Genomic DNA, 21049 nt, shown 5'->3' with positions numbered 1-21049 from the left:
CGTTATTGTTAGACGACCGAGTGTTGGAATTACGTCAGCTGGGTCTCAGTGTTTACAAATTTCGAATTAAGCGCCGAAAACACACGGCTACGACTCAACAAGTCATTTATACAGCTTCCACGAATAGATTTTGCAATAAAATTTTCAACCACACAACAATTCGAGATATAGAAATACAGAGAGAAAAATTCTTCCTCCATCTTCTCTACGCGCAGCTGCTGTTAGAAGTTTAAGAAACAGAGTTGATTTCGTTCCCGATGTTGCGAAACGCGATTAGTAGTTTATTAAAAGGAAAAAATAAATACAGAAAAAAATTCCCCCGTATCATTTCGGTTTTCTCGATTTCGTGTAAAGAAAAATTAATCACTTCCTCTTGTTTCACAATATCTTGGTCGTGTAGTAAACTCCACTATATAATTATACCTATGTATACGTATAACCGTAGGTTTACGTTTCTGGCAGGTTTCCAATTTTTTAACGCGTCAAAAGTAACCTGGCCAATCGCCAGGGCAGTAGTACACCTATAGGGAATAGGTATACAGTCGTATACTTTGTTTTCGTAAAATCGAAAATGAAAGCGGGCGATAAAAGGGCCCTCTGTATGCGCAAATTGCGCTGCGTATAATATTAATACGTGTAGGAAACGAACGAGCTCGAATGTGTTCAACGATTTTTTTTATTTCCCATCTCTTTCCCTTCACCTTCAAAGCTATCACGTGTCGCCGATGCGTCTAGCGCGGCATCTGCATAGCTGCATCTGTATCAGCTTGAGAAGCGAGCTTTCCACCGCTATCGTAACGAAATTATTTCAAGCTTGAAACGGCGGGATATTTTCAGTTTTAATCGTCACAGTCTGCAGTTGAGGGTAAAACCGGCGTTGATTTAACCTCGTTTTTAGCCAATTATTCCGCTTGTATAATCTAACGAGATTCCATCTTCGTTTATCGCTTTTCTTTTTCTTCTTTCTTTTCGCATCGCTTCGGATATGTATATACACGTATATAATATGTATATGTGTTTCAGAAAAGGGTGCGATTGTTTATTAGTTCGAAATCTGTTGATGAAAAATCTCCTCTGATTCTACCTGGCGTTAATAAATCTCATCCATTTGTTTACGCGTTTATAATACCGCCTATGTCGAGAGGGTCCAGCCAACCAGTCACGCAGTTAGCTTTTCTCGAGCTTGCGCGATGCTTTTTGGCACGGAGAGAGGCTGCACGGTTATATCTGTCTTACTTCAGGTATAATTTCACACGAAAAAACTGTGCCTCTGGCCATTTTTTACACGAAGGAAAGAATCTCCCGTTTTTGAAAATACATATTCAAAATGAAGTAGGCGAAGAAAATTTTTACAATCCAAATGAAAGAGCAGGCCTTCCGTTTGACCCGTGATTAATTTCACAGTAATAATGATGACATCTGGTTAATGCTTTGAGTTACACGTTATTGTGCCGTGTCAATTCCTTTTTAACAAGTTAGCAGTCTATAGTTTTCTTGGGATCGCTGATTACGAATCTGAAATCAGATTTCAAAAATTGAACATGCCGGACAAAAATTTGAAACTTGATCGAATCTGGTACAAAAAACTCTATGCAGGGGTTTGCGGGTTCGCTTATTGAATTCGCTACACTGAATTTTCAAAATCTGATTTCAGATTCGTAATCAGCGACCCAAAAAATAATAATTTGTGTAAAACATATATACATATGTGTAGAGGGGCAACTTTCTCGGAAATGTATTATTCCTTCAATTTTCACGATTTTTTTCAATCAATTTCTTTCCAGCAAAAATAACTCACATTATATCGCAATAATTACTCTCGAGTATTGAAAAGCTATTAGTGTACTGTCAGAAATAGCATAAAACCGCAAAGACTTATGTTTTCAAAGTTCTCTGAAAATACAAAAAATTGATATAAAATAGGTGGTAAGGATACTTACCGCTATGACTCAAAGGGTTAGTAACTTTTACGGTGAAATTGCTTCTATCGCTAGACTTGATCGATCACACAGATCATTCCAAGCCTCGACTTCCCAGCCTGCAGTTCTGGCTATTGCTGGCTGTTACACCGACTTCCTTCCTTACAGGAGGGTGTTTGTTGTTGGCTATCGTGTTTGATAAATGACCACGATATCGTCGGCCATCAACGGGCTATTCCGCCTCCTTTTATACGTCCGTATCTGCTCTCTGACACGAATGAGTATCCTCGTATTATACACATGACACGCGATTATGCTCCTCCGGCAAACTCTCGTCGTTTCTGCCTATCGTGTGTATTCGTGTAGGTTGGATGGGTATTTTTGTTTGTCGTGCGCGTTGAGCATCGTGTGAAAAAGTCGTAGAAAAGGGTTTCCTTTCCAACGGTATGATCAAAGCGTTTCCGCATTTCCTCAGTCTTGTTTTCCATCGAAAGCGCATTAGAGCCAAATTTACGACACTCGATTAATTCCTTCCTTCCTCACGTACCAGCCTTAACTTTCAGTTTATTCCATACCGTCTTCGCTCTCTTAGCAATTTTCCTACCGTTTCAACGATTGAAACTCGAAGATTGAACGGTAATCTAATTGTAAATGATTTTTCAATTGTTATATCTTTATATGTAAAACCGATTTCTTTCCTAGTTCCAAATATAATGTGTCGTTGATTTTGTGCTGATTGTGAATCCGCTGTAAATCAGTTACGAACTGTGCAAAACAATGTTTTTTTTTTTTTGATATTCTCCTATAAGAAAATTCCTTTTCCCCTAATTGTAAGCACAGTTCCAATTATCAGATCCAATTTTCGTTCAAACTGAGTTTGAACTCTGTACAGAAACGCAGCGATAGGTGTTCGTACCTGAAATTGAAGGCAGGATCGAAAATTGCGTGACTGTAATTTATTTGTATTATTGTATTTGAAATTTTGAAGGTAACATTTAGCTGCGATTCTCATTTCATCTACATGTGCTGTGCAAGGTACTGCACTACAGTCCACGGTGCACGCTTACGAAAATAACTTTTCGGACGTTTTTCTGGCCAGAAACTATTTTCAGGAGATACGCTTCCTGTGGCGGGTACCCTCAAAGGGTCGGCCCTTCTTTCTTTCTGTGCAGGGATTTTGTTTTGTCGCGTTTTCCTCGATTGTTTGGACTTTTCCACGAACTTGAGATGGAAGCAAGAAAAAGATATCTTTCTTTTTCGCGTCAAAAATGGTTTAATCTTGATATTACCTTGGATTTCTTACCGATACATCTTTAAAAATTGTATACAAATTCAAGCTGCACTATTTCCATTAATATTTTTTTACAACGATACGATATGAAAAATTACGATACCATTGTACACTTGTAACGCAGTTGATTAAATTGGTTGTGTCTTTTTTTTTTTGTTCCAGCACGAATTTGACCCTTCAGGATATCACGATAGATCACACGCTTCCTTGTATAAATGGTAAGTTATTATTTTAACCCGCGCCCAAGACGCGTTGATACTTATATTGAATCCACACTTTTTCTATATGTGTTTGATGATTTCCGTGTGAAGTACCGATAAACTCCGCATACGGTTGAACGATGATGCAAGGTCAGGCGACATTATTGATACATAAATAAGTTATTTTCTCTCTCTCTCTTTCTCTCTCTCTTCCTCTTTTTTTTGACGTAACGTCGCTCATCTAGATCATTTATCGACTTACACGACCTCGCCGCGTAATTGAAGTCTGATGGAGACAATGAAACAACCATCCGCACCCTTATTGCTTCGTATATTCAATATAATTGGCTCGTTATTGACTATACGAACGGATCTCAGGGTGATATGTGATACTCGATTTTATATACGCGTATACATGCAGCGCGATGCAATGTGTATGGTAATTTATTCTTGACCCGATAAAATTGCAAGTCACCGGAGGACGAATGAACCCCAAGCAATTCCAACGTATGTCGCGGGAATATTGAAAGGAAATATTCGTGTCCGGTGTAAAACCTTTATTACTTTTCACCTTCTTCTTTCGTTTATTGACTCATTCCTTATCCACAGAAATGTAGTCCACCCTTTAACTACAACTTGAATGAAACATCGACTACTCCATAAACTACGTACATTATACATAACTCACCTACTCCATTGATGAGATGGCAAAAATCGTTTCGGATTTAAAACCGAGTTCACAGTTGCATCCACCTATGTGACTAACGAGTAACAACCTTATCTCACGCGTGCCTGTGATCCCGTGCTTCACCTCTGCCCCTCTCTCTCTCTCTGTAACATCTCGTTCTAAATATACTGTAGAACCCATACATAGCTGTAGTATAACTACCAGTGAGACTTATACCGGTAAATGTTTGTTTTAACGCATCTAGACCATGCGAGATGGTGCAGGCGCAGAAGGATTTATGTCAGGATTTACGTTGGATGGTATAGTACGCACGGTTGTAGTATAACACCGCAGACAGTGAATTTCCGAGAAACACCCCATACTTTGCTAGTAGAATTTTTTCTTTCTTTTTTTTTTAAATTCATTTACTTCTTTTATGGCTGAGAGATTTTTTCCCGTAGCAGCATGTGCGAAATCGTGATTTATAACACCCTAGTGCAAAGTCAGATTACGAAGGAATCTTTTTCTTTACTCTTTATAATCGAGTAATGTCATTTCGTTAATCAAGATGTATGTGAAGTTTTTTCTTTTTTAAGGAAGCGCGAATGTGTTCTTTCTTATCGGTTGCTTCGAACTTTCAGAAATACGCAATTGTCCTCTTAAGATTGTCCCCGTAGAAAATTCGAACTTGCGTGGTATTTCACCAATCTCCGCTGGTACAGACGCTAGTGTGTTGTTTTACCTGTTGCATGTAGATTACGGTGTTTCAGAAAATAATAATTTAGGATCTTCCACCGTGGCATTCCCTAAAACGTTTGATTAGGTCTGAAGAAGGATTCTGTTAAAAGATGAACGTTCTACGTTAGTGCAAGATATTTTTTTGAATTTATAAAGAAATACGTTGTAGCACTTCGATTATTATTTTTTTTTTCACGATCCATGACACAACAATATATCAAACATAATTTTATTCTCCTAAATTAAAGGTTCATATTAAATTATAACTATTTTATGAGATTGAATTAATGAAGAAAAACTCATCGTCAGATACAATTGTCAAAACAGCAACCCGAGACTTAATATATCAAGTGTAGTTCTTATTTGCGATAATAAATTGATACTATGATTGATGTAAGCAATGAAATAAAAAATTTGTCCACGATACTTGATAAATTTTTTAAAAAAATGTAAAATAGTGGAAAATCAACCGAACGCGATCTTCCACAAAGTTTAAAACGCTCATCTTTTAATTTGTAAATTCCTAATTATTTTTTTCTGAAACACCATAATGAACTAACGTGTTGAAGCAATTATGCGCGTGTGTGCAACTGCACGTATACTGCAGGGATATAGTTGCAGTCTATTGGCTCGCAGAGAGCTGAGTATTATTTATAGATGACACATTTAAGCGGTGGCGAAGGAGACTCGTCTCTTCGGTATACCTACTAGGTGTACCCTCTTCGTTTTTTTTTTTTTTTATTTTTTGTTTTTTGTTTTACCGCATCTATGTATGTACCATGTGCCGTCGTGGCAGACTGTCTTCGTCTCGGTTATATATCTATGTATACTTATGTCTTATCTCTGTACCTTCTCTGCAGACTAGCGACACTCTGCCACGCCATTCGCCCTAGTCTCATGCAGCGTAGCGACAGTATTATATTGCCAGGCTTCAAAATTAGCCTGTGGCTAATTGCTTTCGGGAAATCTCTAGCCTCACCTCTTGGGAGAATTTGAATACATATCACCTTCGTCACTACTCTGCTTTACGGTGTACTAGATCATCGTTCGCTGTTTCGGCGCAGCGTGACTTGGTTTGGTTCGATAAGGAAAGGAAAGGATGATAATATTGTACAAGGAAAGCGAGTGAGTCCTGAACGAATGGATATACGGTGATTGCAGACTAATTAATCAGGGGAAAATCATGGTGAAACGGTTCTTATTTTCCTTCGAAATAAAGAAACATTAACAAACACGTGTTATTGGAAAGTAAAAAATTTTTACTACCGGCATCGTCGACATCTACTAAGCGTGGTGGCGAGACGTTGGGGCTATTTTATAAATAGAAAAATATCTTGGACACAGAGACGAGGTTTTGGCTTTTGGGTTTTGGCAGTTATACCAGTTGCCACCAACCGTCGTATGGCTCCTCTACTAACACGAGGAGCGAGATATACTATCGCTTTTCTCAACGACGCTGAGAGTAGGTCTATATTCGTACCACCCTGCTGCTGCTGTTGCTGTTGCTGTTGTGTCGTACCTTATAACCAGGGACAACTGATGGCCAGACCGCCAACTCGAGTTTTGCAGAGCCGTCGTAGGGCCTTTAAATTATAACGCATCTTTCGTACCTTTTTCACTTTTGCATCCGGTGAATGGAAACTGCGATACGTACATGCTGCAGAGTCGTCTCGTGTAAAGTTATAAAACTTGGTTTGATCTTATTTCCAAATTTTTCAGTGGCTCATTATACGTGAGGACGTATTTTCGCGCGAGCTCATTTCTTCGATATTTGTAACCAGTATATCGGAACCAGCCACCATCTGGTGACAACGGAAAGTTTTACTATCTCTGGCGAGTCGTATTTCATCTTAAGAGTAGTTTTGCAGCCTGTTTTTTTCTGTACTATACATGAAAACCGCAACCCTTGCAACTTGTGCAAAGTCTAGATCATCCTTTGATTTATTGAGAATTTTGCAAGTCTTGCGAAGTGAAAACTCTGTCATTCAGCATCTTGCAAAATAATGTCAATACTGAATACGTTTAAAAAAAAAATGATAAACAATTTTGTCCATCATTCAATTTAGTTTCATGTTGTATTATGTCCGCAACGTGACATCTTATTACTACAATATACCGTTTCTCAATGCACGTACATGACATGACAATCTGCTCACGTGTAGTTTTGAACATGTATGCGTAGCGAATAGTCAGACGAAGTTTCATACATATACATCACGGGTAACTCTGCATGCAATAGCAATATTTTGCAACTCTAATTCGATCACAGCCAGAGATAGCGGCTGTTCACAGTTGCTTGCCTGAACTCAAGTGTCTAAGATCTGTTTAAGCGGAGTATAAAAACAAAAATGATGTAATGTTAGACGAATTTTTTGAGACCGTTGCTTCTTTTTCCTCCTTTCTTCTCCTCTTCCATTCCATCGCTCCCAGTTCGTTCTCGCTTGTAAAAAATGTTCGATTGATTCGTGATATAATGCGGTATGGGATGTGCTAAATCGAGGATCGACCAACTAGGCATCACCGATAAGCCGATCCGAGTTGAAATAATGTTTGGTAATGTGGAGTAATGTGTTGCTTTAATAATGTATTTAAAATTTGGAATTTCTTCTCGCCCAGACCTCAGTCATAATCGCGATGATCAAGATCTCTTTTATAGCTCTCCGCGTGATCGTATATCTTGCTCAGTTATTCTTCAGCCGATTGTTGGTTAAGTGATAAATTAATGTATAAAGAAGTAGAGAAGCTACGGTTATTTGAATTTAAATTGATGTGGGCGCAATTTAAAAATCTCTCCAAATTTGTCGTTCATTGTGATAACCAACCTTCGTTTACAATCTAGCAAATTGCACTGTCCGCCTACAGGGATATTTCTTTTTCTCTTTCTTTAATCCCGTCTTGCGCTCATTGTCTCAACGATATTTATATATGACAATAAAATATCTGACTTGCGCTACAAGAATTTTTGGGTACCGGCTAAAGTGTGGGTTTACCTATTACCTAAATTACTGAAGAACGACCGTGAAACTTTTCAAAACGTATCCTACGCAGCAGTGGAAAGTTGAAATAGAATCAAACAGAGAAAATTGTTTAAAATTGTCGTAATGCGCAGAAAACTTTTGGGCCTTTGCCAAAATTGTAAAATGTCACTCGTAATTATCCGAGGTTTTCTTTTTTCTTCTTCATTATTTACTCGTGTATTCTTTTACTTAACGCTGATCACTTCAGTCTGAACGTTCAATTTATTTTCGATCCTTTTAATTGTTATTCGCAGTAGAAACGGCATTAATTGTCACAATCATGATATTCATTCACGACCGATGTTTATAGAACAACCTGCAGACAAAAATAATAATAACAATAGTTGATCAATTTCTTTGATGACAATAGAATAATGATGAGTTGCCAAGAGGGACGGTTTCTTCTGATTTATTTCCGCGCATGTAACATAAACAAATGGGTAATAAATATTGTTAAGGAAATAGGGTGAGTTAAACAAGGAGGCTTTGAGATTTCGAAACGCCATTACATAAATCGTGTCATTTTACATAGGGGGATATGAAATTATGCAACTAAAGATTAAAACGAAACGTAGGGGGGATTCGGTAAAAATTTTTATCATCGCGGTCAAAAATTTATTCACAGACACTGCATGTATTTAACAAATCTCATAACTTGACGATAATAATTAACGCAAATAATTCACCACCTCAAAGCTTTCACGAATCAGAATGGAAATAAAATTATGATAAAAGTGGTAATGAAAATATGATCAAGGAAAGTACCGGTGTACAGATAATGATATTGTGAACAGATAGGGCTAAGCTTTCTCTCTACATTTTTTATAATCTCTCTTTTTCTTCCAATCGTTCGGAAACTCAGCTAAAAAGCATTCTCGCGGGTTATTATCGCGTCAGAGGACATGACTCAGAAATTTCGAAAATGGTCTAAAAGGGTATTCATTCTATTCAACAACCAAAACTGACAAAGCAACATGCATAGTAAGATAAAGGCATACCACGTACTGTCTCCACTGCCTAAATTTATTACCGAAGCATTTGTCATCTTCAATTTTAATCTTGCAGGCACACATGGAAGGTCTCCAGGTAAGGCGGCGACCACAGGGCCTGGACTCGGCGCAATCAGAGGCGTACCGGGCACCGTCCAAGGGACCGGAGGCAGAACAATGAAGGAATACGAGGATCAGCTTGGCATGCTGAAGAAGGAGAACTTCAACCTTAAGCTGCGGATATATTTTCTTGAGGAAAGGATGGGCATCACATCTGCGGATGAAGATGCGATCAAGAAAAATATCGAACTTAAGGTGAGGCAATCCTTTGTTCAAGACTGTTTCTGTATTCCTCTTTGCCACGATTATTGATAATTTCAACTTTGTTGTACATATCTCTTACTGTTTCGACATGTGGCTAATGACATTGTTTTTAGGTCGAGGTCGAGTCACTGAGAAAAGAACTGATTGAGAAGCAGGATCTTCTCAGCCAGGCAGCCAAGGCTTTTGAACTTATCGAAAAACAGAAAGAAACGTCATCGCGTAACCAGACTCAGTATCAACGGTCGCTTGATTTAGAAAAGGAGAGAATTGCCGAACTTGAAAAAGGTTGGGATGAATAAATATCATTTGTACGATTATCGCTTTAACAAAGTACCAGAGAAAACTACTTACGTTAATCGGGACTTTTAATTGGTCAGAATTTGTCGTCCTGAACAGGGAGACTGATGGATAATATTTTTGGTACAGAACTAAGTTAATAGGCTGCAATTTTTCTAATAAATATATTTATTTGCACCATCGTCGTTATAAATATCGTTTTTTTTTTTTTTTTACCCGTTTTACAGAACTTGAAGAGTACAAAGAAAAACTTGCCGATACCTCGGCGTACTATAAAGAAGAATATGGCATCACGCCAGAAGAATCGATAGAGAATAAAGAAAAATTACACCAGATGGAAGAGCTTGTCGTGGCCTTGGAAGTGGAGGTAAAAACTAGTAATATACTCAATATCGTTAGACTTTTATTAGTTCTTTTGCAGTTAGTGCAAAAATATTGTGATTTTGGAATGTAAGACATGCTTAATATCTTTATCATCGTTACCATAATTTCTCAACTGACACACAATGGGTATTCACAATTCATTTTATATTGGCTTTTAGTTGCTGACATATATATTTCCTTTTTTTTTTATCTGAATTGCTCATTTCCTTCACGCTGCCGGAAGCAAGTTGCCTTTATCAGATCTGTCACTGTTCAGTCAGTTAGTTTCTTATTATTCCAGCCGGGCGATGTGAGAGCTGTACTGGCGATGGTGTAGTGAATATTTGTTGAGACTTTAATCTTTAATTTTGGTATAGTACTATTTTCCAACTTCCTACTAGCGGCGTAAAATTCAGTTGAGAAATTTACACAATAGTTTTGATTATAAACAAGAGAATACTAGAGGGCGTACTCTAATGAACCAATTCTTGAAGCAGACAAATATTCTACTGTTTATTCAGGTTTGGCCCTTTAGATTTGTGCTCGTGTAAATAGACAGTTCTCTGTAGCCGGAATGTTTACAAAAGATAGCAGAACAGAGGTCAAAGGTGATTAGTAGTGGGGCTCCTTCCCTTACTGGTGAAGTTCTAACTGACACGCGTTGTGTCAGTACAAATATGGAGTCTTGAAAGAAACATTACCTCATGTGCTTAAATAAACTTGTCTACATATTTATGTTTACTTGTAAATAGTGAAATATTTGATATATCAGTAATGAAAATATCCAGTGAAATTAGGTGAAGATGTGATTGATATAAAAGCTGAAAATACTTAATTAATAATTAAGCATTTTAATATCCCACTCCAAACAATCAACGTCACCAGTCATTTCAATTGAAATAACTATAACTTGTTCTTTAATTTTCAAAAGGTGAAGCAAATAACTAGTAGCCTTGAAGAAGAACGTAATTGGGGTTTGGAATTGGAGAGTGAGAGAGATCAGTTGAAGGAGCGTCTTGAAGCTGAGGTTCAACTTAGGGAAGGTTCTATCGAACAGAGAAATCAGGAGATCGATCAACTGAGGGAAAGAGTCAAACAGTTGGAAGAGCAGATATTTAAGTGGGAAAGCCTGTCACAGCAACAGAAGAGTGAGTTGTTAGAAAAGGACAGAATCATTAAAGAAAAAAGTCTCCAGCTTGAGGAAAGACTTCGTTCGTGTGATGAGCTGACCAATGACTGCGAGAAGAGAAAGAAACAAGTTGATTCGTTGAGGGCTTCAGTCAAGACGAGAGACGATGCTCTGATAGAACTTACAAACAAGCACAAATCTCTTCTGTCGCAGGTGTGTTACCAGCTTTAAGGAATACTGGTTATCCAGATACCTAAGTCAACCATATTTTCATTGTTTTTTCAGTTTGAATGCAATTCCACAAAACTTAAAACTTGTTCGCCGCCAAGGAGCCCGACGACACCAAACTCTGTTGATGATTTTCATCTGCAAACGACGATGGGCCAAAGATTGAGCTGCGTACGGAGTCTAGATAAGAAAAACACTTCTGTCGACTGGGAGCCAAACAAAGAAAAGTCTTCCAGGCACAGTTCACAGGTACAGAAAACAGCTCTGCTGTCATAAACGATTCGTCTAAATTTAATGCTGGAGATTGTGCATCAACATGGGAGTAAAATTTTCTACTTTTGGTGTTATTGAGTTATTTAATTTCTCAGGATTTCGAGGAACGTGATAGTGAGATGAAGCGACACCAAGAAGCCAACAAGCAGTTAACTTTGAAACTTTGTAATACTCAGAAGACTGTTGAGGCTGCTGATCAAAAATACAAGAAGCTAACTATGGATCACGAAAAGGCACTTAAAACGATTCAAGGTTTTTTCGAAAGGCAACAGCAATTGGAGGACAAATTAGTGAAAAAAGATCGCAAACTTATGGAATTAGAAGTTGAACTGAGCAGACTGAGGAGTCAGGATTGCACAAAGTCTAATCGCAGAGTCCCATCAGCTAGACGTGATCTAACCAGTGAGATGTCTGACGACCCGGAACGGGACCCATGCAATCAGGTCTTTATGAAATCCTTTTATTATACTCTAGTCCAATATGTCTAAATTCGCGAGAGTAGGTTATCTTGTTTATTTTGATACATTTTTTTATTCATCAAGGATTGGATCAATGAATTGTGACTTATTGGTAGATTATGCCGTTTCGTCATTAATATCTTGACTTTTCCAATACTTCAAGTCTCGTATAATGTAGATATTGCGTGATGCACATACTTTATACAGAAAGATGATTTGTTAAAAAATGTTTTTCTAATTTATTAGCTGGTATATTTCGTCTTTTTTTTTCTATTTCTTTCAGAAACACTGATTTCATTTCATCTCTTCTTCTTCTTCACCGCTATCTTCTACCTCTTCCACCACTGCAAATATTTGCATGCTCTGCGCTTTTCTACTTTTGTGCTTCTTGCTGTTTACTTTTTTTTTATGTCAGTTGTACAGCTATACACATAACTTGAAAGAGCGTATTGATGAAGGATTTATGTTCCTCAAACAAAGTGTTCAACCCCTCAATTTTATTACAGTTTTGTTTCTTCCCAGTATATGTATGCTGTTAAAAGTGAGACTCTGTGGTATTATGTAGATTCTTATAACACAGTCGAAGTGAAAGTAACTGACATAAGCTGTAGGCTTGCCATTCATTGAATAACTTTGAAAACTGATACTATTTAAAATTGTCTATAAAAATTTTATGACAAACATTTAATAAAAAGGTGCTTTCATTACATTCTTAGGCAGTGATGTTTATCACATTCTAGGCAATAGAATTTGGAACAATAGAATATTTTCATAAAGTATTTTTAGACAGTTTTTTGACGATATATTCAATGGGAATAGTGACGTTAAAAGTGGACTGACGAGGGCAATGCTGTAGTTTTGTAAATGACATGGACAAGCATTGCGTTATTGTATTGCGTAGGGATCACTGAACTCTGAAATGACATCAAATGTTCTTTCTGAATAACAGTTTCATTTCTACCTGATTTTTGGCCTTGGAAACAATTTTCTTCCAGATTTTTGTAACAAAATGTTACATCTAATGGCAGCACTTTTTAAATTGCACATAATGCCTTTTTGTCATTGGTATCACCATCTCGAGATCGAAATAATACTACTGCTATTACAGCAACAATTTGCACTCATATTCCTCATTCAAATATCATAATTTTACTCTGACCTGATTTGCGTATGAGAAGTAACATTTCAAAGATCTTGAGCTTATAATCTTTCCAAGGATTAGACAAATTTGGTAATGAGGTTCCGCTCGATCTCTCTTGTGAAAAAATTTGCTTGAGACAGTTTAGTGTTAAAATAAAAATATGCCTTGCGAAAATATTTGCCCACTTGAGAAATATTGTTAGCACTACATGTCCTATTGCAGGAACGTGGCTCAATATTTATCTTTTGGCAGGCTACATGCAAATTGTTACTGAAAACTCTAATGAGGAGTAATTAATCTTTGAAAACAAATTATACTTTCTAAATAAAATTTATCGATCATAAAAATGAATACTAAATCAAAATGGGTAAAAAATCAATAAATATTTTATCAACTGTACAGTAGAATCTGTTGATGTACACTTTCTTTAAGGGGAGCTGTGTAATTGATAGTTGAATTGTATGAAGAATTAACGTTAGACTTTCCTCCATAGGGTAAAGTGCACTCTGCCTCGTTGCTGCGCAGTTTTGTCTACGGTATGAGTACAATAAAAACGCCGTGATGATCTAAATCATTTAGTTGTGATACAAATTTTATTAACGTGTTGATATAAATTGATAAAAATTGACTCATGCTTGGAATAAATTTTATTGTGTATATAGGTAATTTATTTCAATTAAAGTCAATTTAAATAAATTACATGTGTGTTGAATTTTTTTTTTTTTTTTACCAAATATTACAACATCGTTTATGAATCGTAAGCAGAATTTGTTTTTTTTTCTCTCTTGTCGCGTTAATTTATTTTTATTGATTTGGAGTCTGCATCTATGGTGTTTAAGTGTGTGTCTTTCTTTTCCTCTAATGATGTTTACTCAAAAATAATAAGTTTGGCGCAAAGCTATCAAATATCACCTTATATATTTTACTTTATTCGGATCAGATAGTGACACATTTTGATGAAGTCGCTAAATACTATTTTTAGATATTTTATTATAGCTTGCGAGATAAATTCCAGGATAATCTTCAACTGAATTATATCTAAATTGCAATTATTCTTTGTTTGCATCTGAGAAATATGCAAACTCAGCTGATATTACGTTAACTTAACAGAAGTTCGACTCTTGGAATCCAGAGATAGTTACAGCAAAGCTTAAAGAAGAGACGCCTTTTGTCTAATTATAGAATCCAACTGCTCATTCCCTGCAGTCCATGCCGCTGGCTTTTAAAGATCACTCTAGTCAGCCAGCAGCAGGCTACTCCTCTAGGTTTATACTCGTCCTATAAGAAAATCTCAGTGGCAGTTTTTCAACTAGAATGTACAAGTTTCAAATAATCACTGTTACAAAATTGTACAAATCTTGACAAGTTATTTCTACGTATTTTCTACGAGAAAATGCGTACCGAAGTAAATGAGAGAAAAAACAACTTGTAATAATGTATAACTTCTATATCAATTACCAATATTTATAATTATGTTGATTTCTTCACAAGTGCTACAATTCATTACTTTTTCGATTCCATATTTTAAACTTTGTATGTATTCCTCGATATACTAATATATACAAAGTTGTATTTGTATTTAATCTTTTGATTCGACCCAATAAGCAATAATGTTTTCCTGTTTGTGTGCCTCGGTCAGAATGGAGGTAGGTAATCAGCACCAAAAATTGCAGCATGTATAAAGCGATGCGATGATATTTAGTTTCTGCCAAGTTTCTGTCTATTAGGTTTTACGGAAATTTTGTTCTTGCGTTTTTGTCACCTGCAACAGCCTCTAACCCTGATCTTGATTGGTGGACATCTAAAATACTCTTATTCACTATATCCAACGTCCAGTCCATTTGTGTTCAAAATTGAATTTTTATTCCAAATTACTAAAGCAGACTTACATCAAAGTTTATTTATTCTCGCATGCTAACATGGAAATAGGACTATCACAACACAGCATAACTCGAGAGAATGAAAACTCACACGAAGGAGGGTAGCAAATCTTATTAAGTCAAATCTGATTTTGAAATACAAAAATCTTTCAGGAACCAGTTATTGTCACGCTTGTACCACCGAGACGTTGGCCAAAGAAAACTAAAAACTAGACTTGTTGACACAAGAATAAATTCTTTAATTAGCCTTAGACCATTGCGCAGTATTCAAATCGTGCATGTTCTATTGTAATACATTTCTAGTATTGTAAATTGAATTTTCTGAATAAAGTTCGAATTATTTACATCTTATGAGAAATTACTTCCGAGTTTCATTTGATCAGGGAAAATACGTTTTTTCTTTTTTCTGTATTACAGCAACGCTTTGAGGAAATGGAGAGCAAGATTAACGACCTGAGAGTACAAATCGATACTATTAAGGCTGAGAAGAGTAAACTGGAAATGCAGATTCAAGCTGAATCCCAGGTAAATAGCAATACCAACAAATACAGAATTTATCATAGAGTAAAGCAGATTTATGGTCGTTTTTTTTCCACGTTAAGATAGGATAATTTTAAGTTTGAAATTGTGTAGGTAATGTTTGAAATAGAAGTTTTTTCACTTTATAGGAGGTACAAGAACAACTGAAAGATCGAGAACAGAAAATAGTGTCTTTAGAATCTGAGAAAAACACAATACGCGTTGAGTTAACAGAGAAAGTTGTCGAACTGGATAAATTAAAGGAAGCCTATAATCAGGCAAGTCTTAAAATCGAAGAAAGCTGCCGAACAAACGAGTTAGGCGACGAGTATAGCCTGCGAGAAGAGCTGCTGTTGAAAAATGCATTGATTGAGGAGAAGGATAAAAAAATTGAACAATTGAGCAAAGAGTTACAAATTCGAACGCAGAATCTACAAAAACTTGTCAACACAGAATTATGGAGCAAGAATAAAGAGATTGCCAAATTACATAATCACATGACTGCAACCCATAGTCATGAAAGGAGCAGAAACAGGTCTGAATCAGCCTTGGATAATTCTGGATTGCAAGTAACAACTTTGATCAAAGAACTGTCAGACCTTGGTATACAAGTCAAAATTGTAAATGACGCTGTACAATTGAATTACGTCAATGGAAATGAGTCAATAGACTTAAAAGTGACAAAAAATTACTTAGAAACCCTTTTAGAACAACGAAACGAGTTGGAAAAGGAAATAGATTACCTCAAATGGTTGAAGCTTATTACTAAACCTGATATAACTAATGAAATTGAAAGCTCTGGGTCAGAAACCGAGAGAGCTCGGAAGTATTGTGAATTATTGCGAACGCATCTTAAGGAGTTGGTCAGATTTATGAAAGAAATGTTGAGAAAAGCTAATCATTCAGATATAATTAGTATGGAACATAAAAAAATAGTGCTGGACGTATTTTTGGATTCTAAAATTTTACCCGATGATTTTATACACTCTTTTGAAGAAATACCCGGTGGTGATGCAGTTGGAGATCACTCTTCTCGACGTCATTTTGCCGAAGAACATTTAGTTGATAGTGTTGGGAAGAAGAGTAACACCGAAAATTTACTGGGAGTGCGAAAGAATCAAAATTCGATTCACTCAGATTCAGAGGCATTTTCAGAGCCAGACAGAACAGTTTCGCTCGCTAGAATTGGACTACAAGAGCTGAATCATAAAACTAGCAACAAACATAGATTCTCTAAGTATACAAAGACGTTTAGTGACTCTGAGGACTCTATGGATTATGTTCCTTACCATAAGACTTACCAGAGCGACTTGAATGACACAGATGAGACAAGTAATATACAGGAACTAAAAGAAACCAACAATCAGTTATACTCGGAACTGAATGCTCTCAGGAATGAGCTTGCAAGGAAAACTTTATTCGATGATGTGAGTTCTGTTGAAGTGTAAACAAAATTAAGACTTCCAGACTATTGCAAGTTTCGTAACTCTGACTCTGATTCCCATTTTGACCCAGTTTTTTTTCAGGCCTTTTCAACTTCTCTATTTTCAATTTGATTGCTCAATAAATTCATCTATATTTATCTCTACTTCCTGTAGATTAAGCACAGGGATGTTTTTCCCAATATATTTAAGGGAATATTAGGCGTTTTTGATAATTTACTTATAGAATTTGGCCATCCCTTGATTTTCGACATAATTTTCCTAACCAATAAAATAATATATTCCTTGTTTTTCAACAGAGATTCGACGAAAAATTGGCACCTTTAATCGCAAAGCTGGAACATTCACAGAGATTTTGTGAAAAATTGCAGGCGTCGCTAGAAAAAAGAATGAATGAATGCTACACACTGAAAAAAGAAAGCAAACAAAACAGCATACGAAAAGCACAATTGGAGAAAAAGATATCGGAGGTTGAAGATATGGCTATTGAATTGACTAAACAAAAGGCGGATCTTTTACATTCTAAAGAAAGCGCTGAGAGACAAACCTGTGAAATGCTAACAGCGCTCAATAGAGAAAATGACACGGTAATAATTAAATATTATAAATAATGACTATTACCACATAGTTGAGACAGTTTATTTATATAAGGTTTATTTTATCCTGAATATTTTTAATTGAACAGCTGCGAACAAAGATTAAAAAAATGGAAGATGAAATGGAGGTAACTAAAACGAATTTGGCAACAATAACGAAAGAAATCGATCAATTGACACTTTCTCACTCCCAAGTTCTTGTTGAAAATACAAAACTGATCAATGAAAAGCTGAGGCTGGAACAAGATGCGCGAAAAAACGACAGTCGATATGATAATGCACTACGGTCTCTGCACGAGAAATATACCAAAGAGGTATGTACACAAAAAATTTACTTTACGGTTTTTAAATATTTTAGTATGACAAACGTTATTGTTTCCAAAAATTTTAGATAGCAGACCTGAATCAAGTCAACGATTTGCAGCGATCACGTATGCAGGAATTGGAAATGGTAAACAAAGAGTTACGAAGACATGTCGTAACTTGCGAGGCCAGTGATTCCGCGCCAAGTTCGAGTGGTATTTCATCCATTCCAACTGACACAACGATTAAACAAAGTTGTGACGATATAATCCAAGAATATCATTCCTACAACGTAAGTTTACATGTATTAATTAGATTAACCTCTCGTTTATTCAGTCATATTCCACGTTTGTAAAATTAATTCCTCTTTTTTTTGTATCAGGGCTCTCAGTATTGGTTGCCAATAAATTATCCGAATCTTACGGGTCGTAGTAAGTCTAGCTGTTCCCCTGACTTAGGAATCGAGAGCGATGCGGCACTAACGACTACAACACGACCTTTGAAAGATACTTTGAAAATAACCGAATCTATGACAAATCTTCTCAGCGAGGATGAGAACTGTAATACAAGCCGAGAACTCAGAGATTTAGACAGTGAAAGCCCGCTGCCTACAGAAGGTAGCCTAATTGTATTATTTATTAAAGTTCACAGATACATATGAGTTGATTCAATTTTTATCTCGCTTACATAATTATTACAATTCTTCATATAAATATGTAATTTAACTCTTTGACTACATGTGTGGATATAATATTTTATTACTGAAGTATGCCGCGGATTCATGTGTTAGACAGGTTAATAGATTTACATTTTTTATTGCATTGTTTAATTATTTTAATTTTAATTTTATAGGTGGGCATACATATAGTAGTATGTATTCTGAACAGTTAAGTTCAACGTTATGCTTTTGGCACTGATTATAACATATTTTATCCCTCCCAATTAATTGTGAATTACGTACACAATTCTTTTAACGTGAAACGTGCAATCAGAAACGTTAACGTTCATAGGTATCATTTTACACAAAATATTTCCTTGTTGATTGATCATCAGTGAAGAGGAGAGTAATAGACCTGTGGACCACCGATTCTGCTGAAACTTCTATGGATGTCGCAAAATATAGAGCTTTTAATGTGTAGTTGTATCCATTGGGTCTTCCTTCGTTTGGTTTGAATCAGATTGTACGAAAATCGGGAGTTCATACTTTGCTACGGCTCTGAATTCATAGTATATACATTTACACTTGTAAATCTATGAGAACCTGTTGACGAAACTTCAAGCGAGGACAATGGAAATTAATATATTAGGCAAAAATACACAACAGGATTTCTTTGTAAGGGCATTCCACTCATTAAACGGCTACTATAATGAATTTGAATCGGAGCGAAGAACGACCAAATGGATTAAGCTACACATAAGAAGCGCTATATTTTGGGACAAAGAAATACCTCTGGAAGTTCCAGCGGAATCCATGTTCTGGAGGTCTTATACCCTCTTTTCAAGTATACCCACACGTAATTTTTATTATTTATGTATTTACTATCGCCACTGGTCAACCATTACATACCTAATATTATAAAGCTTGCATCAATCATATATATTTTTCCATTACTAAGCATTCTGAAATCTCACTTGCAGTTGTGCATATAAAATTGCTTTATATGTATATAATATGCATGATAACTAATTAAAGATCACAAAACATTTGTTAAATTTAGGAAAATCTCTTTGTAATAAGAACTAGTTCTCTGTATGTGGCTAGGTCAGAGAGCATTATTTTTTGCTTTTATGTCAACTAGGCTGCTTTCTTCTTTTCTTTTTTTCTTTTACTTCTTTACCACACGGTTATGATTTTCCTGAAACTCAAGTATGTTACAGAGATTTTTTTGTCAATCTACGTGATTGGGGAACCAATGCATCAGTTTTGATCCAAGCAAACTTATCTCGAGAATGGTTCATCTGACAACAAATATGCATATCAATGGTACTGTGGTGGTTTTCTACGATTCTCAAATCAACAATTTTTACTCTCAGAAAGGAGTTTTAAAGCAATTTCATGAAACGTCCAATGTAAAACTGCTTTGTATATCTCATACAGCAAATCAACAATTTTTACTCTCAGAAAGGAGTTTTAAAGCAATTTCATGAAACGTCCAATGTAAAACTGCTTTGTATATCTCATACAGTTCAGTGAATTCAACAATAGTCGTCGAGCTTTACAAGGCACTTACATTTTTCGATGACCAGGCAAGAAAGTAGCCGGGTTGACTTACAAAGCTTTATTTATTGATAAAAGTACTGAGAATTTGAATGAATACGGAAATGCCTGTTTAAATCGGTACTAACACTTTAAGTTAATACTTATTTATCTGAAATTGAAGTAGCCTGGTGATACTTGTATTTACGAAAATGAAAAAAGAAAACATTCCACAGTGATACTCTCTATAGCTTAGCCAGCCAAATATGAAGTAACCCATTAATGTTGAAAATATACGGATAGAATTGAGAATGAAACAAAATGAATGAACATTGTATTAATGCGCAGGTCTGAACGAAATGGAAGTGTTGAAGCAGGAAAACGAGGCACTGAAGCGACGACTGATGAAAACTAGAAGAGCTTTGGAAGATACATTTCAGCATCTTTCTGCATCGAATAAAAATAAAAAAAATGTTGAAAAGGCTATAACTAAGCAGCTCATGATAACAAAAACAATATTAAAAAAAACTAGGACTTACGAAGAGTCGTTTGAAAATTGAAAATTGAAAGTTGAATATCAAGTAATGAAAAATCTAACGAAGCGTGATGTTACTCGTATATTGTTGTTTGTTTGTTACTATACATACGTTGCATTGTTGCCTGCTAGAGCATGCAATGATCTCTCTTTTTTTTTCATATCTAAACTGAAGCGACTGAGATGAATGATGATTATTACTACGTATTGTATTGTATGTAATGAAACATATTTTCTTATCGTGCCACTATTAGGCAATGTTTTTCCTTTTCTTTTTTGTAAAGAAGACATTTTTCTTTAATATATGTATGTGATGTGCGGTGTATGCATTGAGATTTGTAAATAGGTATTTTTTTCTAATTAGTTAAATTAGTAAGGATTCATAATAAAAGATTTTGAAAACATTGCGTGATTGCTTATAACTGCATCTCGGAGTTAAAAAATGTGAATAAATATATAACTGTATATATTACTACATCTATACATCTCATTATAGCATCTGTAAATAGCCCATGTAATAAAATATCTGACATTTGCATTTTA

The 21049-nt window shown here is 35.8% G+C and overlaps 1 protein-coding gene across 10 annotated transcripts in view; it reads left to right on the top strand.

The window, feature by feature from the left end:
- Positions 1 to 21049, top strand: part of LOC124298443 (centrosomin) — a 31524-nt gene extending 10475 nt beyond the window's left edge. For 2 of the 10 annotated variants that reach the window (XM_046750456.1, XM_046750454.1), the window contains exons 2-16: positions 3373 to 3428; positions 8898 to 9136; positions 9259 to 9430; positions 9670 to 9809; positions 10737 to 11147; positions 11220 to 11411; positions 11531 to 11878; positions 15332 to 15439; positions 15583 to 16860; positions 17175 to 17462; positions 17561 to 17785; positions 17863 to 18066; positions 18157 to 18391; positions 18627 to 18644; positions 20320 to 21049. In XM_046750456.1, coding sequence (XP_046606412.1) covers positions 3373 to 3428; positions 8898 to 9136; positions 9259 to 9430; positions 9670 to 9809; positions 10737 to 11147; positions 11220 to 11411; positions 11531 to 11878; positions 15332 to 15439; positions 15583 to 16860; positions 17175 to 17462; positions 17561 to 17785; positions 17863 to 18066; positions 18157 to 18391; positions 18627 to 18644; positions 20320 to 20531 — 4126 coding nt within the window. In that variant the 3' untranslated portion in view covers positions 20532 to 21049. Of the gene's footprint in view, positions 1 to 3372; positions 3429 to 7150; positions 7369 to 8694; positions 8814 to 8897; positions 9137 to 9258; positions 9431 to 9669; positions 9810 to 10736; positions 11148 to 11219; positions 11412 to 11530; positions 11879 to 15331; positions 15440 to 15582; positions 16861 to 17174; positions 17463 to 17560; positions 17786 to 17862; positions 18067 to 18156; positions 18392 to 18626; positions 18661 to 19652; positions 19759 to 20319 lie in introns of those variants that run through there. The other 8 variants (XR_006906807.1, XM_046750460.1, XR_006906808.1 and 5 more) reach the window with 8 other exon arrangements.

Source organism: Neodiprion virginianus, chromosome 2 (assembly GCF_021901495.1).
Source record: "Neodiprion virginianus isolate iyNeoVirg1 chromosome 2, iyNeoVirg1.1, whole genome shotgun sequence".
Lineage (NCBI taxonomy): Eukaryota > Metazoa > Arthropoda > Insecta > Hymenoptera > Diprionidae > Neodiprion > Neodiprion virginianus.
This window is presented reverse-complemented; position numbering and strand designations above follow the sequence as displayed.